Source organism: Schistocerca piceifrons, chromosome 2 (genome assembly GCF_021461385.2).
Source record: "Schistocerca piceifrons isolate TAMUIC-IGC-003096 chromosome 2, iqSchPice1.1, whole genome shotgun sequence".
Classification (NCBI taxonomy): domain Eukaryota; kingdom Metazoa; phylum Arthropoda; class Insecta; order Orthoptera; family Acrididae; genus Schistocerca; species Schistocerca piceifrons.
Window position 1 is genome coordinate 805037509 of NC_060139.1, and position 21422 is coordinate 805058930.

General features: G+C 41.1%; 1 protein-coding gene across 1 annotated transcript in view; it reads left to right on the forward strand.

The window, feature by feature from the left end:
• Nucleotides 1-21422, forward strand: part of LOC124775874 (peroxidase-like) — a 152158-nt gene that overhangs the window by 73488 nt on the left and 57248 nt on the right. Inside the window, exons 6-7 of the mRNA XM_047250707.1 lie at nt 9785-9949; nt 18596-18820. Coding sequence (XP_047106663.1) covers nt 9785-9949; nt 18596-18820 — 390 coding nt within the window. The remainder of the gene's footprint in view (nt 1-9784; nt 9950-18595; nt 18821-21422) is intronic.

Below are 21422 nucleotides of genomic sequence, written 5' to 3' on the forward strand. Positions count from 1 at the left end.
GAGGGGTTGTATATGATCGTTAAGTATGGAGCTATTGCATCAACATAGTCTGGAAGGAAACTAATTGCTATACAGTCTGGACTGGAAGACTTGCTTTTATTTAGTCATTAAGTTGCTTCACTACTCCGAGGGTATCTATTTCTAAGTTACACATGCTGGGAACTACGAGTATTCTTGATTCGAATCCTGGAATATTTACTTCGTTTTCTTTGGTGAAGGTATCTCGTAAGGCTGTGTTTAGTAACTCTGCTTTAGCAGCATTGTCATCGATAATACTTCCAATGGTATCGCGCAGAGAAGGTATTGATTGTGTCTTCCTGCTGGCATACTTTACATACGACCAGAATCTTTTTGGATTTTCTGCCAGGTTTCGAGACAAAGTTTTGTTATGGAAACTATTAAAAACATCTCGCATTAAGGTCCGCGCTAAATTACGAGCTTCTGTAAAAGATCGCCAAATATTGGAGATTTTGCGTTCGCTTAAATTTGGCTTGCTTTTTTTGTTGTTTCTGTACAGTTCTGACCCGTTTTGTGCAGCAAGGGGGATCTGCTCCGACGTCTGTTTATTTATTTGCTGTCGATACTACTTCTTTGACTTCAAGCCACATCTGGTCTACACTTACCGGTACATTGTTTATTTTTAACGAGTGGAGATTGTCTCTGAGGAAGGCGTCAGTGAATTTCTATCTCCTGTTTTGAATGGGTATATTTTTCGTTTATTTTTGGAGGATTTTGGAGTTACAATATTCAGTCTCGATACGACAACCCTGTGTTCACTAATCCCTGTATCCGTTTTGATGCCTGTTATTAGTTCAGGATTCTTTGTTGCTAAGAGATCAAGTAATTTATGCCAAATAAATTAGCAAACGACAGAGCTGATCACCCTCGGAACACAAAACGGTCAGAACACTGTTGCAGAAAGAAGAAAGTCTGGGGATATTTCGTCTGTCTCATACATCTTGCACACCAGATGGGAGAGTTTTGGCTGACTCTCCCAAGGCTATCAGCCCTTGTTTCACCTTAGATCTTTTAGAGCTCTGTCAGGTTCTTCTAGCACTATCATATCTCCCAGCTCTTCACTATCATATCTCCCAGCTCTTTTTCATCTGTGCCCACTTCCCTTTCTGTAATATTACCTTCTAGTACAGCTCCGTTGTATAGTCCCTCTGTATACTCCTTCCACCTTTCAGCTTTCCCTTCTTTGCTTAGGACTCGATTTCCATCTGAGCTCTTGATATTCATACATCTGCGTCTCTTTTCTCAAAAGGCCTCTTTGAATTTTCCTGTAGGCGGTACCTACCTTTCCCCGAGTGAAATATGCTTCTAAATCCTCACATTTGTCCTTTAGCCCTTCCTGCATAGCCGTTTTACACTTCCTGTGAAATTGATTTTTTAAACGTTTTTATTACCTTTCGCCTGCTTCACTTGCCGAATTTTTACATTTTCTTCTTTCATCAGTTAAATTCAATATCTCTTGTGTTATACAAAGATTTCTACTAGGTCTTGTATTTTTACATATTCGAGCATCTGCTGCCTTCACTATTTCATCTCTTAAAGCTACCCATTCGTCTTCTAGGGCACGTTAAATACGAACTGAGTTACTTGAAAACATATTGTATGTACTACTCGATTGTGCTACCAGATTCCTAAGCTTAAAAAAATGAAGAATATGATTTTCGTTGAACTGAATCACCACGAAACCGTGCCCAGTTTCCGCCAAATGAAGTCTGGTTCACTACTTACTATGTAAATCACAACGACAGTTAAGCGCATGTTTTTCGTATTTCACCTTATCATCTCTTATCAGAAGACTAATCTATAAACTTATTTTCATATTTACTTGCGTCCGCAGTTCTGCAGTGCTTTAAAAACGACACTTCCCAACTGATTTTTTTAATTAAATATTTCACCTCAGCATGTGAAAATACACTCCTGGAAATTGAAATAAGAACACCGTGAATTCATTGTCCCAGGAAGGGGAAACTTTATTGACACATTCCTGGGGTCAGATACATCACATGATCACACTGACAGAACCACAGGCACATAGACACAGGCAACAGAGCATGCACAATGTCGACACTAGTACAGTGTATATCCACCTTTCGCAGCAATGCAGGCTGCTATTCTCCCATGGAGACGATCGTAGAGATGCTGGATGTAGTCCTGTGGAACGGCTTGCCATGCCATTTCCACCTGGCGCCTCAGTTGGACCAGCGTTCGTGCTGGACGTGCAGACCGCGTGAGACGACGCTTCATCCAGTCCCAAACACGCTCAATGGGGGACAGATCCGGAGATCTTGCTGGCCAGGGTAGTTGACTTACACCTTCTAGAGCACGTTGGGTGGCACGGGATACATGCGGACGTGCATTGTCCCGTTGGAACAGCAAGTTCCCTTGCCGGTCTAGGAATGGTAGAACGATGGGTTCGATGACGGTTTGGATGTACCGTGCACTATTCAGTGTCCCCTCGACGATCACCAGTGGTGTACGGCCAGTGTAGGAGATCGCTCCCCACACCATGATGCCAGGTGTTGGCCCTGTGTGCCTCGGTCGTATGCAGTCCTGATTATGGCGCTCACCTGCACGGCGCCAAACACGCATACGACCATCATTGGCACCAAGGCAGAAGCGACTCTCATCGCTGAAGACGACACGTCTCCATTCGTCCCTCCATTCACGCCTGTCGCGACACCACTGAAGGCGGGCTGCACGATGTTGGGGCGTGAGCGGAAGACGGCCTAACGGTGTGCGGGACCGTAGCCCAGCTTCATGGAGACGGTTGCGAATGGTCCTCGCCGATACCCCAGGAGCAACAGTGTCCCTAATTTGCTGGGAAGTGGCGGTGCGGTCCCCTACGGCACTGCGTAGGATCCTACGGTCTTGGCGTGCATCCGTGCGTCGCTGCGGTCCGGTCCCAGGTCGACGGGCACGTGCACCTTCCGCCGACCACTGGCGACAACATCGATGTACTGTGGAGACTTCACGCCCCACGTGTTGAGCAATTCGGCGGTACGTCCACCCGGCCTCCCGCATGCCCACTATACGCCCTCGCTCAAAGTCCGTCAACTGCACATACGGTTCACGTCCACGCTGTCGCGGCATGCTACCAGTGTTAAAGACTGCGATGGAGCTCCGTATGCCACGGCAAACTGGCTGACACTGACGGCGGCGGTGCACAAATGCTGCGCAGCTAGCGCCATTCGACGGCCAACACCGCGGTTCCTGGTGTGTCCGCTGTGCCGTGCGTGTGATCATTGCTTGTACAGCCCTCTCGCAGTGTCCGGAGCAAGTATGGTGGGTCTGACACACCGGTGTCAATGTGTTTTTTTTTCCATTTCCAGGAGTGTATTTCAGTGTCGCCAGCTTATGTAGGGTGAGAAGATCATCACAATAAAAGAAGACAAACCGGAGCTCGTACAGAAAGATTTAAGTGTCCATTTTTTCACATGCTGCTAGAAAGTGGAACGGTAGATAAATAACATAGGCCAACGATGGAAAACGTTTTTGCTGAAAATGCCTTATTCTTATGTTTTTTAGGGTGGGAAATCCAAATATACTTAAAAAAACTGTATCACCCACCATTTCTTCACATTTTACAGTTAAATTTTTTGAATTAACCGATTTTTTAAAGAATTTAACAGCTTTTATATAGTTAATACAATTTTAAAAGGAGGTTTAATGAATGTATGCGACATTGGTAGCACTGCTGAAAAACATTTGCTGGCAAAAAAGGTCAATCCTATTTTTGTGTTAGCAGATGGTGTTTTGTTTACTGTCAGCCTAACCTCACTTTTCCGTTTCCTGTACATGTGCTCAGCACCGCACAATGTCTAATCGTGGTTGTAAAAACTCTGCTGACAGCTTTTGTTCTATTTGTGGTGAATTTGTGATTAAAAACACCAAAGAAACATTACAGACTTTGTGAACAGGGTTTAACTATCATTCCTTGGAACTAAAATTGGTGATCAAGATAAATCTTGGGTGCTGCATAAAGTGTGTTATGTGTGTGTTGAAGATCTGAGAAAATGGTCCAAAAAGGGGAAAAGCCTTTAGATTTGCTATTCCTATGATATGGATGGAGCCAAGAAATCATTACGATGATTGCTACTTTTGCACTGTTGATATTACTGGTCATAATTCGAAAAATAACAAGTTAATAAGCCACTCTAACCTTCCGTTTGCCATCTGACCAGTAGGACGTGGTGTCGATTTGCCAGTTCCTAAACCACCAGATGATTTAAATTCTATTCCAACAGAAGTATTTTCTGACGTACAATCTAATTTTGATGAACCAGATGATGATAAATTCCATTTGTAATACAGAAAGCTAGAGCCCAAATTGTTTACTCAGTCCGAGCTTAACGATTTGGTTAGGGATCTGGGCTTAACGGAAGAAAAAGCTGAATTGCTTGGCTCTAGATTAAAAGAAAAGAACTTATTGGCAGTTGGATCCAGCATATATATGTATAGAAAGAGAGAGCACCAATTTTCCACGTTTTTCAGCAAGAAGGTTATTTAGTGAACTCCTCAGATATTCCCAGTCTGATGATGAGTTTGGTACTGAATACAAAAAGGAAGACTGGAGGCTATTTATTGATTCATCCAAAACTAGTGATGGAAAAACGCTATCAATGCCGCTGGAACACCAGCATAATGAGGGACTACTGTTGGTCACTTCACTGAGAAGTTCAGCAAACGACTCATCGTAGAAAAAGCTACACAAGAAGCTACAAGAAAAAAGAAAATGTAAACCAATTCCAGCTGACAAGTGAAATCTCTATTAACACATATCATTGTTTTAAGAAACTACCGGCGTTCAATGGCGAGGTTATCAGTGCCCTGACAAATAATAAAAGAAACGAATTTGGTAAAAGGGTTATGTTATCACACAGTCAGGAGCAAAGTTACAAAATGACACTTATTCACTCTCGCTTCACTTGTGATGACTGACTCGATCACTCTATGTGACACGCCTTAAGACAACGGAGAAGTGTGAAAGAGGTTCGAAGAAGAGAGCCAGGCAGTTTTACATATCATTAAAACCATACGAACTAGTGAAACAATAGCGGATGCGTTTGACATCTGTGTCAGACACTTGGGGGCGGCCGGGCGATTTGCCTTTATACAGACAACCTGTTTCTCGCAATTGCTCATGCCATCGTCTAATGCTCTGTGCTGTAGAAGGCTCCCCGCCATACCTAGCACGAAAGTTACGTCGACTAGTTACAGACTCGCACTGCGCAAAACGTAGAACACAAAACGCTTTCTGTTGTCCTAACACCATTTTTACTAGAACTGAAGTGGGCGCACACTGCTGCTACCTAGCGGGAACCATTTAAAACTCGAGAGTTTCCTTTTTTTTTATCAATACATTGTTCACGCACATATCTCAAATAACATAATAGTTATGATTTTTTTTTTTAATCGGATGATTCTTATTGGTACACCCTGCATTGTAATAACAGAAGGCTCTACCGATTTCGGGTGTAAAATGCTTTTAGCGTGATAATATTTGTAATAATAATTTCTATGTAATGCATACCATAAACTATGACTGTTTTTTCAGTAACATTTTGAGCAGCAAACTTGTCATTACAGGATATAAAACAGGACATTTTGTACTTAATTTGGCACGTAACAGACCACTGGATATTTAATAATTGCGATTAAGTAATGCATAACCTATAAATTATGACAAACTTTGAATAATATTTGGAGCACTAAAATTTACGATAGTTTAGCAGCAATGTAAAATTTCAATTGGGTTAATAAGGTGTGTGATCACTAGACCACGGATTTTTAGGTCGTAAAAAAGTGTGTTTTAGGCACCTAAAATAGGCTCCTTCAGTAGTTCATTTAGGCTATATTAAACCTAAAATAGGCTCTAATAAAAATGATGCAGAGAAAATAAAAATTAATTAAAATACACACTGTTCACAGTATGAACATCTTATTAGTCATTAAAACAAGGGGAATGAATATTTACACAGTTACAGAGCACAGCAATCTACAACATTAATGTTGAACATAACTCCAAATATTTTTGAGTTCATGCAAGATAAAGATCTCCGTAAAAAAGATGTGGCAATGGTGTAATTAATACATTCGTAGTTTCACATATTCTGACCATAGTTGGTTTCATAATAAATAACCAAAATCTTGTCTAGGTTTTCTAGTGAAAAACTGTGGCGCTTGTCAGTCGGAATCAATTTATACTCTAAAAAAGAACGTTCTACATCGACAGATGTGACAGGGGTGTACTTCATTTTCGGCACATGTTGGACAGTAATGCTGCAGTCAGGAGTGCTGGATTTTCCACTAAGTATGTCGGCAGCTCCACACAACTGCTTCAGGCCAGTGTTCTTCTGCAAAACCGTTTGCATTTTTGCCCGTACTTTTTCCCCTACTTCCTTCATTAATTTTCATTTTGACTTCTTCAAGCAAAGAATTATTGTCTCTGAGCCTTCTAATTGTTAAATTATTCTTGCCATAAATGTGTAGTGGGCCCTAATGTAAGATAAGTCGCGTTTTAAAGAAGAATCTTTGAGTAACTCCATTGCTGCAATTACGGATGCAGCATCCTCCGGTATATTTTCAACCACCTTCTGGACAGCTGAGAGATGCGTACTATAGTATTCTGCTGCTATCAGCCACGTGCCCCAGCGGGTGACAACAGGCTCTGGCGGCAATGGGACATCTGGAAGATGTTCTTTGAATGCCTGTATTCTTATGGTGCCTTAACAAAAATTTTCTTCGCCATAGATATTACTTTATTTACTTTAGGAAATTGTAGCCTTACTTGCTCTGCTATGCGGTTGATCCCATACACTACACAAGTTACGCGCAGCATCAATGGGTAGAATACTTTTAATAGTTGAAACGCTGCTATCATATATGCAGCAGCATCAGTGACGGCCAGAAGCACCTTATTCTCATCCACTCCCTTTGGGTAAGGCACCTTAAGCTCATTGTTCACAAACTGTGCTATTGTTTGTTGGTTAGTTTTTGCAAGCTGTTTTGAGTAAATCAAATGAGCCCTGGAGGGAGCATCTGGATCTAGCTTGCCAATAATCAGATTTGCAAGTAACGGCCAAGACTGTCAGTAGTTTCATCCACAGAAATCCATATACAAGATTCTCCAACATCTTTTCGATTCTGTGCAATGCAGCATTGTAAGCTGAATCCACATAATTCTAACATGAAGTTGACTCTGCACGAATAGACTGATGGCAGTACTTCTCAAGAAAACCTATGAAAATAGGGTTTTCTAGTTTCCGAAAGGGGATGTTTGCTGCGACAAGTGCATGGCACAAATCACTGAAGAACTTGTTTTTTTCGGAGGATTCATCAGATTTATTGGTTAAAAGAATTTGCTTCAATTTTGACTTTCGTTCAACATTAGCTTTATGTGCGATTCCATCTGCATGCTGAGTTAAGTGAGATTTCTTAACACTCGAAACCTAATACGAGAGAAAAGGGAAATGCAGTTTAGAATCGCATATAAAGAGTATTTCATATTACTAAAGGATAGCGATAAAAAGAATCCTAAGTGACAGTCGAAGAAAAACATCAACTAACCTCCTTGTTGCATGCTTGGCAGAAAATAATTTTCCCATCTGTTGTATAATGCGGAAAATCTTGCAGCCACTGCCTTATACGAGTAGACTTGTAGACTTTGAACTAGCTGTTTTCGGCATAGCGTAGTATTCTCGCACAGAAACTAGAATTTATTTTGAACTTAGAACGTCAGTAACACTTAACACGTCGGTCGCTACACAATGTACTGATTTGTTTTCGCTGGGAAAAAGTGAACGATGACCTGTTTTTTTTTTTTTCCTTTTACTGCGGTGTATGGGAGCGGTAGGAGAAGTACCGTACTCGTTGCTGCACATATGGCACCTGAAAGATGGCCGCCCCTTCTGAACAAGCGAATGGAATCTACCGGTGCTTCCGATGAAAACATCTCACTACTGGCAAATTATTTTTCGAACCGGAAAATTCACGTATAATACCTTTCACGAAACAGAGTAGTTTGATAGGACTGCCTGTAGACAGCAGCGAGAAAATGCGCGAGGGGCAGTAATTTAGCTATAGAGGGCGTCTACGATTAAGTGTGATTTTTTAATCCGTGCTCAGCTTAAGGCCTATGAAACCGTTTCTTTGCGAAAATACACAGCTGGCCAGAATCCTAAGAACGAAATATTTTCATATATAACATTTAGTACTCCCACGTTCGATTGTAATGTGTAACTCAAATCTTTGACCGGTTCCCATTCGCTCACCGAAGTTAAGCACCGTCGCGCTCGGCGCGTACTTGGATGGATGGCCATTCAATCGTGCCGAGTGCTGTTGGTAGTAAGGCAAGCAAAGGAATTGTAATCAGTCTCTAACGACCGTCGCCTTCTTTGAAAACACAAGAGCTCTACGTCAGATTAACGAAATAGGTACTTTTTAGGATTTTGATGCCGAAATAGGCAAAATTAGGCGTCAACGTCGAAATACGCAATTTTAGGTCCTATAGAACTAACGATATTCAGTTTAGTTAGTCATGAAACGTATAAGTACCAACTTATATGCAAATTGGAGCTTAGGAAAAAAATAGGTTTTAACCTAAAGATCCGTGATCTATTTTTTACATATGAATAATAAAACACCTAGAAAGAGTATTTGGTATTAACAGGGATAGCGATATAGAAAAATAAAAAAAGACCGAAGTGTTAAGCAAATACGAAGCATGAGCGCATACCAACTAGTCACCTTGCTGCACGCTGGGCAGAAAATATTTTTTTCTCTCTGTCGTATAGTGTGGAAAAACTTGGAGCCACTGTCTTATATGATGAAATATGCACTTTATAGGATATTAAAGCCGATATAGGCAAAAATAGGCACTAACGTCCAAATAGGCTTTTTAGGTCGTATAGAATTAACGCTATTAAATGTAAATAGTCATGAAACGCATAAGTACAATTTTTTATGCAAATAGGAACTCAGGAACAAAATAGGTTTTTACCTAAAATCCGCAGTCTAGTGATCACCAAGGACGGCAATGCATGCTCTGCAAAGATTGGTAAGGAATTTTTCTGGTAAGGCTTCCACTCTCCCATCAGCGCGGTTGACAACTGCTAGACGACGCTGGTGCATGTGGACGGGTTGCACACCGCATCCCACACGCGCTCGGCGGCATTTAAGTCGGGAGAACGAGCATGTCTGTCCAATCCCCGAATATCCTGAAGTTCCATAGAGCTCCTGCACCTGTGCTGTTGGATGAAATTGCCTATTGTGATCCACAAAAATGCACTCAAACCTGATTGTACTCCTGAGAAAATGGTTCAAATGGCTCTGAGCACTAAGGGACTTAATTGCTGAGGTTATCAGTCCCCTAGAACTTAGAACTACTTAAACCTAAACCTAAGGACATCACACACATCCATGCCCGAGGCAGGATTCGAACCTGCGACCGTAGCGGTAGCGCGGTTCCAGACTGTAGCGCCTAGAACCGCTCGGCCACAACCCTGAGAAAACATGCTGGGAAGGAGTACAGTGTAACAAAAACTTTGACTGGTGTGTGAAGCGCGTTCAAACATTTCGAGGTTAGTACACCCATGCAACAGTATGCCTTCGTACATCATAGGACCTGGATCACCAAACCGACCGTGTTAGACAATGTTGCTGGGTGCTTTACGTGCTGCCACCTTTCGCCAAATGAGGGTACCTCCAGAACTGTGCCTAACATGATGTCTTCACGTTTGCGGTGACTCGGCCTTTCGGCGTGTGTTGGCAGCGTCGTTCACGCAGACGGACCCGGACTGCTGCGGCTCGGACCGCGGCCACCGCAACTGCCTGCCGCTGAGCCTGCCCCGCGACGACGCCTTCTACCGCCAGCACGGCCAGACCTGCATGAGCGTGCTGCGCTCCAGCGCCGCCGTCCCACAGGAGTGCCGCCTCGGTACGTAAACACTGCCTTCAACCTAACTAGGGGAAGCGTACTTACCTCTGTGCGCTTCTGGCATCTAGTGGTAGTGTTACTATGAATGACCGAAATTGGAGAATGTTAACTTTCACCGGTGAATGCCAACAGAAACCAAATACACCGGTGAAAAATCGAATATTTCATTACATTGTTGTACATTCGGATCCTCTCCGGTGTGTGTCGACAATCACAGATACGCTCTGGTGGAGGTCCAAAACAAGCGACTGGCTCTCTCCCGCCAAATCCTTTGTTCTGCTCGGAGTCAATCAGCTTTGTCAGTCTTACGCAAGCTTTGATAACGCGAGCAACGTTTTCTTAATTTTTTTCCGATACCCTAATTTATACTAAATGGTTCAAATGGCTCTGAGCACTATGGGACTTAACATCTATGGTCAACAGTCCCCTAGAACTTAGAACTACTTAAACCTAACTAACCTAAGGACAGCACACAACACCCAGTCATCACGAGGCAGAGAAAATCCGTGACCCCGCCGGGAATCGGACCCGGGAACCCGGGCGCGTATACTAAATGCATACTGCAGCAAATCGTGATCTTTTTCATGAAAAGTTAAATGCATTAATTGCGGGTAAACGAGAAGACGTTTTTATTTTTGTCAAGAAAAGTATTCTAAAATACTTTCTGAAGTGGTTTCTGCTAAAATTAAATGAAACACACCTTTGGATTACAGATGTTTAAAACGTTTTGATGTTTTAAAAATTAATGATGAAGAGAAGTTAATTGTACCATTAAAACCAGGGGAAACGAACATACAGTATTATGTTACCAATGAAGAATTGTACAGTATACTATATGAAACTCACATCAGAATAGGCCACGGAGGAACAACACGTATGCTTAAAGAGTTGCAAGTTAAATACAAAAATATTACAGATGAAGTTGTAAAGTTGTATTTAAATTTATGCTAACAGTGTCAAATGAAACACAGTGCACCTAAGAAAGGTATTGTTGTGAAGCCAATGTTTAGTTCTGAATTGAACTCAAGATCTCAAGTTGGTCTGTTGGATCTGCAGGCAATCTGAGATGTCGAATATGAGTTCATAATGGTGTATCAAGATCATTTAACTAAGTTTGTCCAGTTACGACCTTTGAAAACTAAAAGAGCTGAAGAAGTAGCGCATCACGTTCTTTCAATATTTTGACATTTGGTGCACCAGCAATATTGCAATCAGATAATGGTAGAGAATTTAGTAATCAAGTCATATCCGAAATATGCGCTATGTGGAAAGATGTTTAAATAGTTCATGGAAAACCTCGTCACAGACAAACACAAGGCTCAGTAGAAAGGACCAATCAGGATATACAGAATATGCGAACTGCGTGGATGAATGATAACGATACAAATAAATGGTCAGATGGTTTATCCTTTGTTCAATTTGCCAAGAACACTACATACCACGAAGGAATACGCCAAAGTCCTTAATGAAGCCATGTTTGGCGTTAAAGCAAAAAGAGGCACAGCATCGTCTTTTTTGCCTGGCGAACAAATCGCAAATATTAAAACTGAAGAACAACTCGAAGAAATTGCCAATACTTCTGAAAACGAAGAACAGCTTAAAGAAACTGTTAATGCTTATAAAAAAAACTGAACGGTGATCACACCGAAAACCATATTCCAAAGAAAAATATTGTCGACCTACAACGTCTTCACATCAAATTCTGAAAAACACGAGTTGATTTCTACAAATCCACGCGCTGCCGCCATTATGCCACAGCAATACTAATTTATAAACAATGCCCCAGCAGGCAGGAATGTGACAACCAAGTTCAAACTTTGCGGTACAAGATAAACCGATAAACTCAGAACGAATTTTTTTATCCAGTACTCTTCATTCCTAGTCGCAGGTTCGAATCCTGTCTCGGGCATGGATGTGTGTGATGTCCTTAGGTTGGTTAGGTTTAAGTAGTTCTAATTTCTAAGGGACTGATGACCTCAGATGTTAAGTACCATAGTGCCCAGAGCCATTTGATCCATTTGAACTCATTTCAAATGTTCGAATGTGGGTGAAATCTTATGGGACTTAACTGCTAAGGTCATCAGTCCCTAAGCTTACGCACTACTTAACCTAAATTATCCTAAGGACAAACATACACACACCCACGCCCGAGGGAGAACTCGAACCTCCGCCGGGACCAGCCGCACAGTCCATGACTGCAGCGCCTCAGACCGCTCGGCTAATCGCGCGCGGCTTGAGTTCATTTGTGCAGTAACAATGAGATGCTAGGCAGAGTATGCTTTGTACCATTATAATGCGTCGTTCTATGGTATGATGTAAGAGGAAATTATTCCATGGCTCCCAAACACCCCTTAATATCTCATTTGTTATTTATGTGGTAACTGTGCGAAATATACGATGAGGTCAGCAGAAGCGCTGTAGCCTACCTCACGTATCATATAAATGGTAACGGTACGAATTACAGACTACTTCGGACGTCTATCGATCAGAAATAGGGTGACGAGCTTTTAAAATACTGTACAGATTGTTTCCTTTTATTGATCATGAATTTATGGATTTTACACTCTGTGACTGCTGACACTGACCTGAGGCAGGAGGTTTCCTACTGCTTCAAGATTCTATTGATACTCGATGGAAGTCTTTTCACTTCATTATTTGCGATTGCTAAGCATAAGGGAAATAATATGCATAAATAAGACGCACTACTTGTCAACAACATAAATCTTCAACAACCTAGCCTGTTACTAGAGGATAGTAACTTCATTCATTTACTTCATTTTCCTGCTAAAACTACTGCTCCTCGTATGGTTGCTCAGAATCACACACAAAACCAATAGTTATATTACGCACAGCCTGATGCTAACATTCAAAACAAAATAACCGCATATCTTTTCACGTTACCCTACTGTTCCAAGTAACTCCATTTTACAGTACTGGTTTTTACACCGTATTCAAAAGAAGAAGAAAAAACTATCGTACGATTATAAAGTTGGGAACGAAATGCAGAATTACACAGGTAACGTCATTGGCTACGCACGTACACAGATGCACAACAAATAGGCGAAGCACAGCCCGTGGTGAGCCAAAGCTCAAACGCTTAACAATACGTATAACACACGGAAATGTATTACTTCCTACATAAAATCACCCAGCAGGACATTGAGGCGTTGCTTTCATTCTCACATCCTTTGATATATGTGTGGAAACTTTCCAGTCTCTTGCAATAAGTCTCTCGCCTTGGGTTAGTGTCACTTGGATCAGTGTCAGCAGGCAGCCGGTGTGAAATCCGTTAATTAATTATCAGTATAAGGAAACAACTCGTACAATGTTTTAAATGCTCTGCCATCTTGTTTCTGATAGGTAGATGATGGAAAAAGTGTAGTTGCCATTTATAGATTATCTGTTAAAAATAACTGCGAGAAACCTCACATTTTCACAATTTTATAACTGGTTATTTTTAAAGGATTTTTCTTCAGACTCATCATATAGAACCCATGTAATACGGAGTGTTTCTGAATAAAGAAAACGGTTTAGTTTCTCCATGATAATTTCGGAATTGCAAGTATAATGAACCTCCGTGGCCGAGGACGTGCACAGAGTGGAAATATCCATGTGACGCTATTGCCACTCGAGTTACATGTATTGCAACAACAGAAATCTTCCAAACTTGCTAAATGTACGATTCGCGTCGTAGTACAGTACACTAGGCAAGCGCAATGACGCAGCGCCAACTGATGGTTCCACGGAGCTCGCGAGTTGTCAGCAGGAAGACAGTGGCTGAAGGGGGGGGGGGGGGGGGGAGAGGGAGAGGCAGAGAGAATTCATTCACCACAGCGAATTCGCGCGTGCGCATAGGAGTACATTGTCGCTTGCCCCCCCCCCCGCCCTGGTCAATATCGACGTTGTGTTTTCCCGTATACATCCTAGCCTGTTATGCTTTCCGCGTACTGAGTAAACATATCCGCACCGATTTCGGCAAACAAACAAACAATATTACATAATATAATAAATTATTCCGTTATCAACATGACAACAAGAAAGATCTGGAAAGCGTACATGCCAACTCGAGCCGTTCGGGATAACTGTCAGGATCTCTCTAACACACGCACAACCTTTCTTCATTCACACGTCTGTGGAGGCTGAAAGCCTTTGCTATTGTTTAATGAGTGAGGTGGCTGTAATCGATCTGCCTGCTGAATAGTAGCAGGCAAATGAATGGACGCTGCGTTAAGTGCATGCAAGTAAGGGCAACGAACCAGTGAGTGAAGCTGCGCGCGCATCTGAGATATTTACACACACACACACACACACACACACACACACTACAGCAGGCCGGCAGACATGTTGCCGGCTTTGCAGCAAAGAATTCTTCTTTCTCAAAGAGAAAAGTGAGTGGTAGGCGCACACGCCGAACGAGTCGCGTGTTCCAGGCCAACAGAGTTACTGTGGAGGTGGACGAGTCAGCGGGGCACCTCCTCGCGCATCCTGATACCCTTGTCGATGACGCAGCGAACGTGTGTGGTGTGGTGCCATGTGCTCCCACGCCGTCCTTGCTTGTTTCATACACTCTCTCTCTCTCTCTCTCTGTCTCTCTCTCTCTCTCTCTCTCTCTCCCCTCCTATCCCTCTCTCTCTCCCCCTTGCCACCAAGACTAGACAACGTGAGTCCCATCTCTCAAACCTCACTGGCCACGCACAAGAGATTTTATGTTGCATTACCTATAAATGTATTTAAACGAGGAAAAGGAGGGTTCTTTAAATTTTAAAAGGTTGCAATGCTGAAATCAGCATCACTTCTTTCTTTCCTTCGGTAAGACAATTCATTAAAGAGTTGCGAGGCTCCATTTCATCGTCTGTTCAGAATATGTTCTGTGTATATACTGTGCATCTACATGTCAATGTTATCTATAAACGTGCATAATGAGCTACACATTACAATCGAGGATATCATGAGCGTGCCAGCAACCTCATTTGCTTCGATAATATCACTCAGTTATCTAAAATTTGATTTTCATCTCCAACACAGTCCTTTACTAATAGGCCTAACTCAAAAATGAAGAGCTGTCGTATACATGAGTATGTGGATTTCTTTTCTCGTTTTGGTGTGATGAATCTACCTCCCAAATCTGTGAAGCTATTTCTGATACACTATGTAAAATAATTTGGTTACCACGAAGAAGTAATGCTTTTATGGATCCTTTTCAACTTAAAATTGCTTGTTCCTTGAAACTATAATGTTATTTGTTCATAATTCCATTCCAAATGAATGAAGGAAACAATTTCTAAGAGAAACTTATGTTTCTTAATGAAAAATAGGCATTTATTACTCATGATTTGTGAATCTGAAAAACTTAAACAGGAAACATTAAGAGTTCATCCATCATTTTGATGCCACTGTCCTGTTTTTTCGTATTTATGAGTAATATTTTAGTGTTATTAGCACCACAGATAGAATATAAAGGACGAGGCATTTAAGAACGCCACACAAAATATATCCATAGCAAGTAAACGTACCGTGTCGAGATTTTAGCTAAGCTATGGCGGACAATGCGGTGAATTTTATGACATACGTGAGTAATTTTTGACGTCTATAGTTTCCGAACCGCGGCTTAAACTTTGCATTTTTCTAATGGAGCTATTAAATTTTTTTCTGTGAAATTGAAAAGAGCCTTCGAAGAGGACTTCAGCATCATATGTGGGAAACCTGATTAAATAGAAACAAAATTGATTCGCAAACCATTGTTCTGACACCACCAGAAGTGGTCCTACAGATGAAAACCTGCCTCAAAGAAAATTTTGTATCACAATTTCACAATTTTTCAGGAAGTGAAAATTAATTGTTGTTTTCTTTTGGTAGTGTTACTTGTGCCTTTTATTATGTATGATCAAGTAATAACATTAAGTATTATAGAACAGCAATGCGAATGTAGCATATTTTACAATATTTAGACAGTTATTTTAATTTCCACGTAGTTTTCCGTGTAAGAACGTTACAATCGTGTAAAAGTACATTTTAAATAACGTCGTATATAAAAAAATTATTTCTTTTACAATGGAAAAAATAACAAAGTATTAACAATATACATTGTCTTACACACTGAAATGATACCAACTAAAGAAAGATAGTTCTATATAGGTCAAGAAACGGAACACAAAATCTTAAATAGAGGAAAAGTAAATTGAACTGTTCATTCAGAAGGTAAATTCACATAAAACTGCCTGTATTGAACATCAAGGTATTGTACAACTATCCGACAAGTCCTTTTTCTCTGCCGATAGAGGAAGGAGCTCTTTATACAACAAAGGGAAGCTCATAATTGGCACAGGGATGTTACCTTTTGTTTTCAGTAAGAGAACAACATACCCAAGGTTGAATGACGTTAAGACAGTGCCACACATAAATCGCACTTGGATCATCTGGATTGATCTTCCACCAAATAATTTTCAAGCCTGAGTTACACTTCATAATTCTTTCAAGAATATTGACAGCAACAGAGTCGGTCTGGCTTTGTAGTAAAAAGTGTTCAACAAGCTTCTTGCGTTACATACTTCCATTCATAGGTAATCAACACCTCCAGTACTTTTTTTTAACCTCGATTAATGCAAAAGTACTGTCACAGGGCAGAAAGTTACGTCCCAAAACCACAAGCTTTTCTCTACTGTTGCAAAACACCCTGTCGAATCATGCTAGCTGTACAAAAATAACATTGTTCAGGTTTTGTTTTGCCCAACGCAATAGTCACACCGAACAATTTATTCTAGTGTACAATTTTCAAATTATAATGATATATAAGAATATTGACAGCAACAGAGTCGGTCTGGCTTTGTAGTAAAAAGTGTTCAACAAGCTTCTTGCGTTACATACTTCCATTCATAGGTAATCAACACCTCCAGTACTTTTTATTAACCTCGATTAATGCAAAAGTACTGTCACAGGGCAGAAAGTTACGTCCCAAAACCACAAGCTTTTCTCTACTGTTGCAAAACACCCTGTCGAATCATGCTAGCTGTACAAAAATAACATTGTTCAGGTTTTGTTTTGCCCATCGCAATAGTCACACCGAACAATTTATTCTAGTGTACAATTTTCAAATTATAATGATATATAACGTTTAACATCATGCAGCGCGTCAGCAACCGTATATGTATAGAAAATAAACAATTTTTTTCAGCCTTCAGTTGCAAGGTAATTTTTACTCGTTTACCTAGGTTTCGATTCCAGTAATGGAATCTTCTCCATTTCATTCCATTACTGAAATCGAAACCTAGGTAAACGAGTAAAAATTACCTTGCAACTGAAGGCTGGAAAAAATTGTTTATTTTCTATACATAACGTTCTTTTACGTACCACTTTCGATGTAGTTTTTTTTTAGGCCGACGTGTAGGAGCTACTATATGCGTGAATATGTAAATGATTAACATTTCAGTATAACCACAAAATCTACATTCCACACACAAGAAAAGATTTAACAGCGGGTTTCTTTTGGATCGTGACCTATCAATACCGTTATTTAACTTTTCGCTTCCTGCTCGCGACTTTCATGCGGATATCGAATCGACGGGTCCAGAAGGGCCACACTCAACGCCATGCAGGATCACAACGCCCCTAGACGTCTAACGCTCGAAAGGACAGTGTGTTCTTTGCTGAATTGGTTCCTACCATTATCATACTTGTTACATAAGACAAACAACAGTTGCTGACATACCTCTTTGGGCAGCATCATAAGGTTATAATAATGAGACTTCATACGGAACTGTTTAGGAATTTAATACGTGTAACAGTTGAATGTGCGTTTCTAAATTATAAGTGCGAACAGCAGAACTGAACACTAGAAACATTTTCTTGGAAGCAGAACAAGCAATGAAGAAGCTCATCTGAGCTTCTATTAGAAGAAAAGCGAATCTAAAGCACTTCAGTAAGCGCTGCAACAAAAATCATACTTTACTGTATAAAAATTGACACGGAAAATGTGAAGAACATCTTTCTGAGGAAGGTGATCGGTCATTTTCCATCTTTGGGCACTACTGGGTTATCACAGATCAATCATAGATGCAATCACACTGCAATTTTTATACCTATCATTTGTGTAATCTGGCGAACTCGGATCTTGGGGTCGAAATCATGAGTACGTTGGTGGCATCGCTTAAACCTGGTCAACTGTGGGTACAGGTCAGCGTTTCTGCTGATGGCTAAAGGTGCTCCTCTTCGAAATATGATTTGTTTGGATTGTTTTCCTAGGCAAAATATGGAGCTGGTGCTGGGTAACACTATATTTTACTACCGACGGGGTGACTGAACACTATCAGAAAACTCCTTTTGTGTTATTTTGGTCCCAGGTACAACCCTGGCAAATTTTAGGTAACTCTAAAAACGAAAGAGAAGTGAAATTACGTTAGGCTCTAGGTTCATGCAACTGTTCCTTTAGTCCTTGGAAGAACATCAAACTACATCATGTCCTTCACACTTAACTTTCGAGCGTACCATTTCTCCTGTCCACGTGGCAGACTGGACATCTGCGTGTTAATGTGTGTGTTTTCAGTTTTTGTAATTTTAAGGTGCACAGTTTTCTTGAACTGCTAAGAACTTGTGATTGTATGTATCGAAGCTGTGAGATGAACTAATTGGAAATCTCCGGTTTTTTTACAGGTCCACGAGCGCAGTTAAATGAAGTGACTTCCTACATAGACGCTGGTTTTGTCTATGGATCCGGAATGCGATTAGCGTACAAACTGAGGACCAGACGTGCTGGCCAAATGAGGACGCTGCGTGCATTCCCGCATCACGGACTCAAAGATTTGTTACCCCTCAAAGTTGATTTCCCTGATGAAGGCTGCATACGTCCTAGGAAAGATATCTTCTGTTTTCTGGCAGGTAATTTTGAAATTGCGTAACGCCGACGTGCTTGGTATAGTGGGACAGCAACTCATTTTTATATTGTGATGCAAAAAGAGACAGCCAGAGTTGCAACTAAAATTGATGTTTCTTTAGTCGATGACCGGTTTCGGGCTGCGCCCATTCTCATACCAACCTCTGTACGATTATTTTTTTCCCCTTGTTGTAGGTTAAATACAGCGTCACTGGTGTATCACGGTGTTACAGTTTTGGTGGAAGGTAGGATTGTTCTATCCTACAATGATTTCATTCCAAGGACATCACTGGAGTGCCTGTTGAAGGTGAGGCGGTGGGACTTGAAGTCCCATACCACCCTCCGACGGTGGAAGTTCAAGGTGCAGGCAAGAGGTGATACAACTACATTAGGTACCAACATTGGTGGCTTATAATGGTCGACACATATCGAGTGGTCATTTCAACACTTACCTTTCATTAGTAGCCGTAACAGGGCTAACGTTTGCCAACGTCGGAATCTAATTGCTTAAGGATGGTGAGAGAAACAGGGTAGCTGTGCCTATGTACGAACGTCAAAATCATAATATGTTCAAACAAATGCTTACATTAAATACGAGTGCAAAGCGTAAATGGATAGCATATCGCAACCACTACATATTAATGTTTGGCAAGTAAATTGTCTGTTCAAATAGCAGTAAGAAAATGGGTACCATGTGTGTGTGGTACCAACTAATTTTCGTTTGCGAATGTCACTGGTCAAGTTGGGAGCTAGAGCTACTAGAAAACCCAGGAAAGGTGGCACCCGCTTCAGGTCGTGATTCTTTTATTTTGGGAAAGGTCGTTCCCATAGCAATTCGCAGTCTTAAAAAACTACCAGCGTACAAAACGATTACATAACATATGTTGCATATGTTTTATAAGTGTGCTTATCTACACACATAAAATGCAATATAATACTAAGGTCTAACTTGCAGATTCGGAGAGGGTAAGGCCTTGAAAATGTCAATACATCGTCATAGAATTACAACACAGCATTGCTACATGTAGCCTACATAGCATTGCCATTTCGAAGCACAGTTGTGGCAAAGACGCCAAATATGATGATAACCCACTAAAAAATTTAAAAAAAATTAAAAAAAACGTGCCATTAAAACATAACTGCAAGTCTTCTCATTTTTAAATTTGTGAAAGAAAAATGGACCAGTCTACTCCGTGCATAAAAAGAAGTAGAACAGTAGGATCAGCTGCAGACGTAATTAAATAAAGTAAACTGTAATTACATAAACAAGAACACCTGTGCAATCAATACAATTACCAGGAAAGGACCAGTGCGAGGGGATTGGGAAAGAGGTAGGTGGAGGGGGTTATGGAAAGAGGGGAAAAGAAAAGTAGTACGGAAAGGTTGTGGAGGAGATAGATGGGATGAAAGGGTTCGAAAGAGCGGGAAGAATCAGGAGAGAGGGGGAGGAGGGGGGCAGGGGGTGGCATAGGTGGCAAGGGGGAGTCCAAATTGAGGATTGTAGCAAAGGCAGTTGTAATGCCTATTTACAAATGAGTAAACCAATGACGAGCATAAAATATAAGCTCTACATTTTCGATAATCATAAATAAAATTAATTTTGGAAAAACTGTGTTCGATAAAATAAAATGACAAAAACATAGTGGCTGGGATTTAACTCTGTCAGGCATAGGCTGCCCTCAAGGCACACAGGACACACGTTTCAAACTATGTTGTGAATGCCCACAATGTTGTATTAGTAAGCAAACAAATCTTTTAGAAAAGGTATAGTCTTATCAAAAATGGACTTAGCAAGAGGCACCCACAGCTTTGTAATTAGTGATTAAACTAAATAACAAAATTATAAATAAGGAAAGAGATAAGGGGGGGAGGGAGGAAGATAAAGTGCAAAAGACAGATCGGATGAAGATCATACCCAATTAGGGTACAATAAATATTTAAAATATATACTGATCATCGACTAAATGAACACCCACTTAGTTGCAGCTCTAGCCGTCTCTTTTTGCATCACAGTTTCGAAACTATCGTGATGCTTATTTTGTATTCCCTTCTCAGCATGCCAATGGAGCAAATTATTTGGTACAAACTGGCCATTGTTGGAATTTTTATGTTGTCAGTGTTACCAATTTGGCTTTTCCCCCGCTAAATCTAACTTTTCTAATGTTCGTGTTAACGGCAAAAAATTATGTTTCCTGCTCGGCGGGAATTTTCGCTTTTTTTCTGCCTTTTATATGCTATTTGCATCCCTGAAGAAACCAGGAAAATTCCGTTGTTGGCACATCGTTATGCAACTCGGGCACGCCACGATTGTTTTGAGGAGCGATCTCTTGTAAGTTATCGCATTTACAAGTGGTAATGGCTTCATTGGTACTCTGCGGGAACTATATCCTGGCAGTTGGCAGCGTGGGTAAACAAACGAAAACTTTTGACTCTGCGAGTAGAGAGGAGCAGCATGGGGAACAAGCCCCGCCTCTCTCCCAAAGGGCTGGCAGCCTGCGCCCGTGCTTTGTGGCGGTAAGATCTAATGGGACCATACTGCGGTCATTGGTCCCCGCGTTTTGTACTCCTACGAAAGCAGAACTGTCGTAATGGTCATGTGTATCGGCG